Source organism: Varanus komodoensis, unplaced genomic scaffold (assembly GCF_004798865.1).
Source record: "Varanus komodoensis strain SLA01 unplaced genomic scaffold, ASM479886v1 scaffold12, whole genome shotgun sequence".
Taxonomy (NCBI): Eukaryota; Metazoa; Chordata; class Lepidosauria; order Squamata; family Varanidae; genus Varanus; species Varanus komodoensis.
In genome coordinates, this window is record NW_025335349.1 from 6579173 (window position 1) to 6591204 (window position 12032).

General features: G+C 39.1%; 1 protein-coding gene across 5 annotated transcripts in view; it reads left to right on the forward strand.

The window, feature by feature from the left end:
- The window catches only part of SMAP1 (small ArfGAP 1), an 88583-nt gene that overhangs the window by 8415 nt on the left and 68136 nt on the right, over positions 1 to 12032 (forward strand). For all 5 annotated transcript variants that reach the window (XM_044421597.1, XM_044421598.1, XM_044421600.1 and 2 more), the window contains exons 2-4: positions 3438 to 3571; positions 5532 to 5617; positions 10863 to 10938. In XM_044421597.1, the coding sequence (XP_044277532.1) occupies positions 3438 to 3571; positions 5532 to 5617; positions 10863 to 10938 (296 nt within the window). The remainder of the gene's footprint in view (positions 1 to 3437; positions 3572 to 5531; positions 5618 to 10862; positions 10939 to 12032) is intronic.

The following is a 12032-nucleotide window of genomic DNA, read 5'->3' on the forward strand; positions in this document are numbered from 1 at the left end:
CCTCTAAAAACTAGGTGCATCTTATGGTCAGGTGCGTCTTATAGAGCGAAAAATATAGCAATTGTCAAAAAAACCACATGGGAAGGGAACAAATCCCCCCCCCACCCAATTAATGACTCTCCTTCCATATGTACCACTACACTTCTGCCCTTCTGAAACTTTGTTGATTTCTGACTGAAGACCACTTCCAGGTTGCCTGTCATTTTCAGAACACTGGTCTACTAGGAACATATGGAGATAAATGTGTGCCCTTTTGGATATATACAAAATGTTGGGGTTGCTTTTGTACAAAACTTCCTGAAATTTCACTCTGAAATCTGAGAGGCTTGATTCCCCTTAGAGAATCCCTGCAACTTTTCATCCAATTCTGCCAAGAAATAAAAGTTATCAGCCATTTCATTTGAAAAGAATAAAATATAAAGACATGTAATATAAATTCCACTGCACCATAGTAATCTACGAGGTGGTATGCTTAATGCTTTCTTGTGGGGCTGCTATACCCACAAATACTAGTTCTAACCAAACTATAAAATGTCATAGCCATTTTTTGATTTCCCACAATAGTAGAGGGAATGAAGCCTTGGATTTCTGAATCTCAACTTAGGCTTGGTACTCAGGTTGAAACAGATGAACCCCATATTGATTTGAGCTGAAGCAGGCTGTGTTCTGAAACATCACACAGTGGTCCGAGACTAATCTTGAGGTTAGGATCCACCTCAAGTCCTTTTCTGAGTAGTAGCCTCCTTTGTACAGAGCATCTTTGGCTTGAATTGTTTGTTCAGTTCTTAGTGTAGTTCAAAGACTATCTGAAAACATGATCTGTCTTTCAAGAGATTTTATATCCTTTATCCTCTTATACAGAAATTAAGGAAATTGCAATTGTTTCTGTTCCTATCACATAAACGATCAGTGTTTTTCAATGCTGAAAGAAGGGGCTCCAAGGACACAGTACACCTTCACTCTTTCATTATTACACAAACACAACTTGATGTACTCCAGGAACTGGATGTGGGAGATCTCTCCCCTTTCTAACATCAGATTTCTCTTTGCTGGATCAGGATATCTATGTATTAGTGCCACATGATCAATTGATTCTATCTTTGAAGGAGGAGTTGACTGAGATGTGTCATAAAGCAAGCTCATCATTCTTAGATGAAATGAGAGTTTTTATTTATACTGTTCTCTAATTGTCTGTCTTTTTAGAAGCATTGACCAAGAGCTGCTTTTGTGGTTTTGTATCAAAATAAGATTGAACCTTACAACATCCTTCTTCATAGCTGATCTAGCTCCCATAATTGCATAAATGATTACTGCAAAAAATGACAAACAGATGTTAGAGGTGCTGCCTATAAGCAGAAGTTGGGGTGGGGAGAGGGAGAGAGCGAGAGAGATATACCATGGAAGCTAGCTAGAACATCTACACTTGAAGACAGTTTTTTTTTTTTTTCCAAAACAGTGATACATCTGGATTGGGCAGTAAAAATTAGCTCCCAGTTCACAAGGTTGAGTATGGGTTGAACCATGAGTTGTATTGTGTGAACTATTCTACGCTAACAAATCATGGCTCATTAACCACAGCAGCCTGCAAAGAGAATTCAACTCTTCTTGAGTTGTAAGCTGAGTTGTTTGCGGTTATCATTCATTATTTGTTAGCGACACTGTGTTCACATAATACAACAAACTGTGATTCAAGAGCCACCCATACACAACTTGTACCCAATGTTGAGTGAGTTATTTTGTCCCTATATGCTCACATTGAGAGATGGCTAGAATAATGTATGATCCAGAACTCAGTTACCGAAGAAGCAGTGCTGTGCAATTAACATATACAGTTAATTCTGGTCTTAGTTCTCTGTTTATATGCAGAAACCACACTCAAGTCTGAGATGCACTATTATAATGTGGGCCTATAATGAGTCTCTTGGGATGAAGATAAATTATTCCTGGACAATCAGAACTGACCCACGACCCCTTCTTTGAAGCTTATTTCTAGCACATCTGACCCTTTAACTTTTTTAGGTGCACAGTCCTATGCATGTTTGGGAGTTTTTTTGCCTTAATATGCATAGGATTGTAACCTTAACATGCTTATTCCTTCATTGAGTGAGTTTTCTGAGCAGTTGCTTGAATGGCTTAGTTGGTAATTACACTTGATACACATACGGCATGGCAAGGATGTTGTGGCTGCTTTTCCCAGTTCATAGCTTTTTATGAATCAGCAGTCCGCTAGTGTGCTCATTCGTGGTAAGTGCAGTGAGTAGGACTTCTTGTGAGGACAGATATGCAGTGACACAATTGAACTTTCAGTTGGCCTCATTGGTGTTCTAAAGCAAAGACATGTTACTGCTTCCAGGAGTTTTCAAAAGCCAGCGTGACTGTAGAAACAGGCTTTCCTCTCCGCAGGACGAGGTGAATAAACCTCAACCAGTCTTTAGTTATCAAAAGCTGTTTCTCACACAAAATAGAGAAAACAGCTTCACACAAGCTGGCCAGTCATCAGAAACAAAGCAAATTCTTGCAGCAGCCATTCTCTGAGGCTACAGCAGAGGGAGAGATGGAACTGCAGGAACTGTTGCCACAGATTTGCTGAGAGAGCAACTCCGTCAGGCTTCTTATCCTCAGCTGTTTCCATTCAGGCTAGTTGTATAAGAACTTAGTTAATTTTTGAAGTACTGTGTGAGGTTGTTCCCCCACCATCCATCCCCTTTCTCTAAGTACCATTTCCCCTCCACTGTAAAACTGAGGAGGGCCTGTTTTTATTACTGGTGGTATGTAGGCCACGCTGGGAGCCTTCAGGCTGAAGAGGTGACATTCTCCTCCTGGACACCTTTATCCGTACCTGCCCTCCTGCTTAAAGGCAAACCAATGCATTTTCTTACTGTTAACTAGGATTACTGTGAAGTAGGTTTTGCTAATTCTGAAAATAGGTTCAAAGATGATGTTTCCTGTGTTGTGGCTTAGACCCTACCTCTGCCTTGTACTCAGTCTTTTGGACCGGTTGTCCTTCCCCATGCATGTCCCATGGCAATCATGTTGTGCTGAGGCTCAAAACAGTTTCTCAGACTGTTGTACATGCCACTGGTAGTTTCTTGTAGTGCATTTTTGAAATATTTGTCTAACTGTGAACTTTAGATGTGCCTTCAGGACTTTGGCCTTGATTCAGTGAGTGGGGTGGGAGGGCACTCTTGAAATATAGCAGATTGTTCCCCATCCCCATCCTTCTCTCCTAACTGTTTGAAAAGCAACTTATGATGCTATGTGAGTGGGCAAGTATCTAAAATTAAAGTTATTATATCTGGTGTAAATATAATAACAATATGTGCAAGTGGGATGCAAGGATGGCAAACATGAAGATGTAAAGCAGAGTTGTGTTTTAGATACCTGGAAGAAAAACCTGACTTAACTTGATAGTTCTTGCAATATATTAATTTATTTAGGTCCACGATGGGCTTCCTGGAACACTGGTGTCTTTATTTGTATCAGATGTGCTGGAATACATCGAAATCTGGGAGTTCATATATCCAGAGTCAAATCTGTCAACTTGGACCAATGGACGCCAGAACAAATACAGGTAAAAAAAAAAAAATCAGCAGGGCTGGGAGGAAAACTCTGGAAAGTTGACTTTGAAAGCAAAATTGGTAAAATGAGTTGCTCTTTTCTGTCATAAAGGAACTTTAAAAAAGGAAAGAGACCTGCTGTAGCATACATTTGAGTAGTGTACTATGCTGCAGCTACCACATCTGCTTCACTTGTGGATTTCACTACTTTTTATGCCTGCTTCTTATGACATAATTACCTTTGGAAGACTGCTTGAAAATGCTTCTACTTTCAGTTCTGTTAACATAAAATCTTTGAAGACATGCTATCACAGTCCTTCAGCCATTATTTATATCTTCTTGCTCACCCACTGGTCTATTTTTTTTTTTTTTTTTTTTTGCAAATCTTGCAAAGACTTGTTCATGTTTCTTCTGATTCAAACTGCTGGAACAACTTATTTAGAGACTGACCAGAGTTTAGTTTAAAGCATGGTCTCTGGTTTGTAAGTAAGGACAAGCCAAGATTTGTGGAAAGTGAAATTAAGTTCTGCTGAAGCTGTCCTCCAAGCTCTGTGGGAAGAAGAAAGGTGAGCATGGAAGCCCATCTGCTTTGCTGAACTTCTTGGAGCTTGTACATGTAGTGCTAAATAATAGTTTAGTGTGATATGCAAGCTAGCCTTATGGATTAAGATAGTTGAAGCATTTTCAGCAAGGGCTTTACATTCTCATCACTCAGAAAAACCAAATGATCTCATCCTAAGAAGAAGCAAGTATTAACATTTAACATCATATTAGAAGCACTGTAACCCTACTGCATCAAAATAAATTTATATGCAGCTTGTTACTACACATTCATATCAATCCATTATACAATTAAACCTAAACCAGTGATGGTGAACCTTTTATAGACCGAGTGCCCAAAATGCAACCCAAAACCCACTTATTTATCACAAAGTGCCAATACTACAATAAAACCTGAAATTTTTTTTTAGTTTAGCAAAAAACAACTCACAGTCCAAGCAAATATGGCAGCACACTGACTGACCATGCGAAAGCATGGACTCATTAGCCCCGATTCATGACGTCATCACCTGGTGCCGCTACTCCTTTCCGAGCATGCGCACAGCCCATATGTGCACTATTATCCGATGCCCAGCTGCTGAGGCAATGCTGGCACAACTTGGCTCGCATGCCGACAGAGAGGGCTCTGCATGCCCACTGTGGCACACATGCCATAGGTTCAACACCACTGAACTAAACCCTGTTCTGTTCAGAAAACATTTTCTTGGGGAAGCTTCCTCTCAGCTTAAAGTTAGTCTATGGTTTTATGTTGCTTTTGCTTAAAATGTAATTATCTGCTGCAAAGGGGAAATAACAAAATGGGATATAGATGCAAACAAACTTGTTTTCTTCTTCTGATAGAATGTATTTTATATGGATTTTAACTTATTGTTTTATCTATGTTGTAAGCCGCCCCGAGGCTTCGGCGAATGGGGCGGCATAAAAATGTTTTAATTAATTAATTAATTAATTAATATGTTTTAAATTTCCCCTTGTAATCTCAGTTTGCACTTGTAACAGTTTAATTCCTGCAAGGTCAGCAAGAAAGTAAAGATTCTTACATTAGGGGGTTTTTTTCCAACTTTTTTTGTCCTGCAGATAGTATGCAAAGCATGTAGGTGCTGCTGCTTTCTCTTGCTGGTTTCACAGAATATATTACAAAGTTATCAAAACAAATTCTAAAATCTATTGTGATACTGGGGAGAAGGGGCATCATCCAAGACAGTGAAAGTTATAACTTTGACTTTACATATTTTAAGCAGTTTGCAAGCTATTGCTAACTGTGTTAACTCAAAGCCCCATTGATCCTGACAATACTTACATAAACATGGTTAGGCATGCAGGAACTATATTTCAGGAGCTCTATGTTAAAATATGTACAGTTAAGAATTAAAACTTTCAATAACCTTTTACTCCTTTTGTCATTGATTTTAGTGCATGCAGGAGATGGGAAATACCAAGGCAAGGCTATTGTATGAAGCAAATCTACCAGAGAACTTTCGAAGACCTCAAACAGATCAGTATCCTTTGTGTATTCCCATACTGGAAGAGGGTTGGAGTATTTGTAAGTACAAGATAAGGCTTTTGCTATGGATGCATGCAGCATGGTGGCTAAATGTAAATGTCAAGCGTTGAAAAGGAGAGGAAAAAATATCTAAACAGTCATTTTTCCATGAACTGGGAGACGTTTTCATTTTTTTCCCAGAAAATAATATGCTCAGAGGTAACAAATGGTTAAAAACTGTTGGATATGGGGAAAATATTGTGATAGGAGTTCAGTTTAATAAATATATTGACTTTTTAATACTGAACAGAATTGCAAATAAGACATTTGCCTCAGTATTTTCCCCCTATCTCTGACAATTCTTTGATCCCTGTCAATGTAGTATATGGGAAGAGTCTTATGGGAAAGGACCAAAGCACTCCTGTTGCACATCTGTCCTAGTGCACATAACAAAGAGAGGATGACGAGCCAAATCTAGCATAGTAAGACTATTGAATTTAGTGATGGTCGCACATGTTAAAGGATGATGTTCAGTGCAAAAATGCATGAGCTGATTTGGCCTTAAAGACACCAGGCTAAAAATCAACTATGTTTGTAACTGTTTTGTGCTTTCTTTGCCCCCTTATCTTGGATTTCCTCCAACTAACCAAAATTGAGGGTGAGAGGAAATGATAGTCAAGAAGACTGACTGAAGCTAAGGACTCTTAAAGCTCCCTGTAATGAAGTATTAACTTCAAGCTCTGTTCAGTGAAGCTTTCCAAACATGTTTGAAGCCTTCTTTGCCAGCAGGAACTATGAGAACAATTATTTTTCCCTTCACTCCTCTTGATCCTTTGATGGCAAGTAGAGAGGCATTAATTGTGCATAGCAGCTAGGGCTAGTGTGACTGTATTAGTCAAGGAAATACCTCCCCTCCTTCTTTGGCCTGAATATGAGCTAGAAACATTAGGGAGAAATTAAATGGAGGGTTGTGGCGGGGAGGGGTTGTTTTTTGCTCGCCAATACTCCTCACATGCATTTTTAGTTGTAGTTAAAAATAACTTAGGCTACACTGTCAAAGATATTAAGAGGTGCTGGTGTAAAATCAAGCATTCGTGGAATCACAGAATTGCAGAGTAGGGAAGGACCAATAGGGCCATTGGGTCCAACCCTCTTCTCAATGCAGGATTCAAGTTAAAACTTCCCTAACAGATAACTGTGCAGCCTCATTTTGAATGCATCCAGTGTAGGGGAGCTCAGCTTCCTAAGTAAATGGTTCCATTGATATATTTTCCTAGCGGGCAGGAAGTTTTCCCTGATGTTTACTCAGAATCTGACTTCCTGTAACTTGATTCCATGTTCACTCTGGGATGATCAAGAAGAGATCCTGGCTCACTTCTGTGCAACAGATTTCAAATAATTGAGGAATGTTACCATATCTCCTCCCAGTCTTCTCAAGTTGAAGCATGGCTAATTCTTCCAGTCTCTTCCCAAGTGGCTTTGTGCCCATCCCCCAATCATTGTGGTTGCCCTCCTCTGAACCCTTTCCTGTTTATCTGCATCTTTCCTAAACTGGTGACCAGAACTGGATGCAGTACTCAAGTACTTCATGTAAATTGAAAGTGTTAATTCTCTTAATGCAGCCAAATATAGCATTTGCGGCTATAAAACTTTTTTTTTTACTCATCCAGTTTATGTTCTCCAACAGTTCTCAGATCTTTATCACTTGTAGCATTTTAGATCCAAGTGTTCCCCATTTTATAACATACTTTTGATTTCCTTTTTCTAGGTGCAGAACTTGGCATTTGTTTCTATTCAATTTCATTCTGCTATTTTTAGCTCAGGTCTCCAACTTACCAAGATCACTTTGGATTTTGCTGCTCTCTTCCAGGGTATTAGTTATCCCATTTTATTAGCTATTTTGTGCCATCTGCAAATTCACTGCATCTTCTCATCCAAATAAAAAAGTTGAACAACACTGGGCCCAGTATGGAGCAGTACTGCACTCATTACTTCTTCCCAGTTAGAGAAGGTGCCATTTGAGTCTGATTGTGGAGATTACTATGGATCTGATAGTTGTTCTGTCTAGCCCCTTTTCAGCTAGTTTGTTAATCAGGATATCATGGGGCAAAGCTTTGCTGAAGTCGGGTTATAGCAAGTCCACAGTCTACCACAGAGGTTATCTGATGAAAAAATGAAATTAGATTAGTCTAGTGGGATTTGTTCTTGCGAATTCCACATCAGCTTCTAGTAATTGTTATACTGTTTTCAAGGTGTTTGCAGATTGACTGCTTTATGATCTGCTCTGGAATTTTCCCAGGGGTTTATGTCAGACTGACTTGTCTGCATTTCCCAGGGTCTTCCTTTTTCATCTGTTGAAATGAGGAATAACATCAGCTTTCCTCCAGTCATGTGGCACATCCCCCATGGTTTCTCAAAGATAGTAGACAGTGGATCTGCGAGTTCTTGTGCAAGATTTTTCATTACTTCAGGCACTGGAGATGTGAATTTGTTCAAAGATAATGAAGTGTTCCTTGACCATTTGCCTATCAATCTCAAGCTACTGTCTTGCCCTTTCATCTCATACTTAACCTTTGTCAGAGAGATCATAGAAAGAAGACTGAGTCAAACTAGGAACTGAGTACTTCTGCGGTTTGTCATCTGTTATCATTTTGCTATTCTTATTGAGTAGATGACTGACCGTTTCTTTCCTTTTACTGTGCATGTATCTGGAGAAGGATTTCTGTTGCTTTTGGCATCCCTCATTAAACTGAGCTCATTTGCAGCTTTAGCCTTCCTAACACCAGCCCTAAAATTCCATGCTACCTACCTTTACCATTCCTTAGAAGTCTTGCCTCCTTTCCATTCCTTTATGTGTCCGTTTTTATTTTCAGATCATCCCTAAGCTTTTTATGAAGCCGCATGGGCTTCTTCCATTGTCTCTGTCTTTTTCCACCCATTTTGGGCTCCTTTTCTCAATAGAGTTGCTTGATATGGGACCTTACTTACTTTTCTTAGTTTAAAATTGGCTCTTCTAAAATTCAGAGTATGTATTTGACTATGCTCAACTTTTGCTTCAAGAATTCAAGTATGACATGGTCACTTTCCCCCAGAATTCCTGTAATGGCCATTTATCCTCAAGGCCATCCCTTTTGGTTAGAATCAAGTCAAGAAGAGCTGATCCACTAGTTCTTTCCTCTACTTTATGTCAGCCGCACAAGTCAGGAATTTCTTGAAGGGGCCATGTTTGGCACAATTTTTCTCCCAGCAGATAGTGGGAAATTTGAACTTCCCCATTATGGCTATGTCATGCTTCCTTGAAACACTAGCAATTTGCGTTTCAAAAGTTTCATCCTCAATGTCTCCTTCACTGGGTGGTTGATAGTAGACTCTGATGTTCCTTTTATTCTTTGTACCATTTATTTTAATCCAGATGCTCTTGATGAACTACTAAGATCATCTGGTTGTATTTCTGTGCAGAGATATGCACCCTTAATTTATACTCTGATTCCTCCTCCCTTTCTGTTCCTTCAGGTTTTTTTTTTTGAACAAGTTACAACCTTTGGTTGCTGAATTCCAGTCATAACAAGTCATCCCAACCAAGTTTCAGTTACAGCTGTCAAGTCATATTCGACTTCCTGTATTAAGATTCAAGTTTTTGCAGTTGTTTCCTGTACTCTGCGCATTGGCATGTAGAAATGGAAGTCCATGTGTTTTATAGTCCATGTGTTTTCCCCTGCATTCTATGGAGGACTGTTTGTGGATGCTATTAGAACAGCTGTCTCTGTTGTGCTGCGTAAGCCCTTGTTCATTGTTACAGCAAGTTCACTTCTCCCACACCTGTAGGATTCAGCTGAAAGTTGTAAGATGGTCTTGAATTTCTTCATGCTGTGTTCAAATACATTCTTTACAGCCCTTGTAAGATACAATCTTCTCCCTTGTCAGCAGTCCATCTTCCAGGGATTGTAGCCTGTGGTCCCAGATTCCAAATCTTTTACGTTGGCACTTCTTTCATAGCCAGGCATTCACCTGGAACTTTTTTCTTGCCTTTCTATTCCTCTTCCAAGTATTAGAAGGATGGATGAGAAAAGTATCTGGGCCCCAAAGTTCCTGAGTTTCTTTTCCAAAGCCTCAAATACGATTTTTGACATGATTTGTTCAAAGCTTTGCTTGATAGCATTTCTCACATGGGTGAGAAAGAAGGATAAGTTTTATGAGCATTGACAACTCTTCCGTCTCATCTCTAATCTATCATCTAAGGAAACAACCAGCATATCTGGTGAGTCCATGGGTCTTTTGTGACTTGCATAGGTTTCCATATCACACAGCAGGGAGTCTTTCCCAGCTGCTACCCTTCTGTTGTTGTTGTTGTTGTTGTTGTAGGTCTTGGTATTGTTTCCTCAGTTTGACTGATTTTGTTGCATGGGGTGTCCTGTAATACTTTCATTGCAGGCTGCTCTCAATTCATCTGCAAAGCAGTTCCATAGTTCTACTGTTTCCTCTAGTGTAACATGTCTTCTACTTCTCTCTCCCTTTTACAGGGAGTTTACTCTACTTCATTTCCCCTTGTCTCAGATTTCTCCTCTTCTGTTTCAGCTTCCTGGTGTTCTTCTAGCTCCTTTACTTTGCTGTGGTAGTTGTACTGCTCTAAGATCTCTTCATCTTCTCTTATTCCCCTGAGGATGTACACTGGCCACTCCACTGCTATCTCAATTTTCTTCCAACAGGGCAGTCGGTTAGCACTTGCTATGTGCATGGACCATGCCAATCTCAGGCAAGAAAACAAGCATTGCACATACATTGCAGGTTGCCATCACTGGACAAGTCTTTTCCATACATAGTGTCTACTCTCTTTTTTATTCTACCTTACTGATTATATTGGAATGGCCTGGGCTATGTCCTGTCATCCCTGAAGGTTAACAGCAAAGTCCTACTAATATATAAGTGTTGTAATAAATAAATTGTTAGGGTTTTTCCCGTTAACCTTCCCTGCTGAACTCAGCTGTGTAATTCCTGTTAGCTCTCCCTGCTTTGCTCATTCTCTGGGAGCTTGCTTGTTTATAAAGTTCCTAAACCAGCTGGGGCTCAGCTAAGGGTCAGGAAGCAGAATGAGACCTGTGTAAAATATTAATTAAAATTGAACCCGTGTGTTAATATTTTCAGCAGTTTAATTGTAGCTTTAAAACTTACTTGGAATGCAAACTAAAAATTAAATGTTCTGTACCATAAACCTCTTTAATTTTGTCTATTTCCTATCTTTTCCTTAAGTTATTTGATTTCAGAGCTGTGGAATTCTTCATCAGGGATAAATATGAGAAGAAAAAATATTATGACAAAAATGCAGTTCATGTCACCAGTGTAAGCAATTATTTTCTTTTATATTTCCTTTTAATGTGTACATGTGGAGAAATAGTTATACATACTATAAAATAATGTTCAGTTCCTCTAAGAAGGAGGTTCATATGTAGAAATCCTTAGTATATACAGTGAGGCTGACCATATCTTAAAAGAAGGATTTTTTTTTTTTTTTTGTACAGAAGCATGGGAAAATTATCTTCATCACTAATTAAATAATTGGTGTTAATGACTTTCATGGAAATTGATTGATTGTTAATTGAGTATATAATTGAAGAGAACTTAGAGCTGTAGATTCCTACAAGGACTTGTTTCTGTAGTTAAAGCTGAAATTGCATTTTTTCTACAATTGGGAGCTTCACCGCTTCAAACAATACGCAGTTGGAGACGGGTTGCTAGGTTCCAGCTCTGGATCTGGATGAGCTAATGACTTTCCAGAATGAAAATCTTCTGATAGTCGTATAGTTCAGAACTGTCGGTACAGAGATTGGGAGGATCTTCAGTAAAGTACAGTAGAAAATATGAAGTGGTGTATGGGAATAAAGGTACAAGAGCATAACAGGCTGGAAAATTAAGCACAGAGTAGTTAAGGTACTTATTCATGATTTATCAGACCCATTACTGGAAGGAAGCCTGGGCATGTGGAATAATTACCTGAAATATAATTGGCTAAAAGAAATATATCAGTCAAAATGAAGATGCATCTACTTCAGCATATCATCTTGGTGGCCATGCGTTTACATAGCTGAGCATGGGAGGCATTTGTTTTTGTGCTGTGAAGTTGCCTGACTTTTGGCAACCCTGTGAATTAATGTCCTCCAAAATCCTGTCCTTGACAGCCCTGATCTTGTAAAATCAGAGCTGTGGCTTTCTTTATGAAAGGATCAATCCCATATTTGTACTTCCTGTTCTGCTACTGCTTTCAACATTCCCTAACATGATCGCTTGTCCAATAGAAAGCTTGTCCAGTAGCTACCTCTTAATATGGAGCTTTCAATTATGGCTGTTGCTAAAAATAACCTCTGTGAAGGTGTCTAATTCTTTGAAAGCTTTTTTATTTAGTGTGTTGGATCCATTTTCATAGCAATGATTTCTGT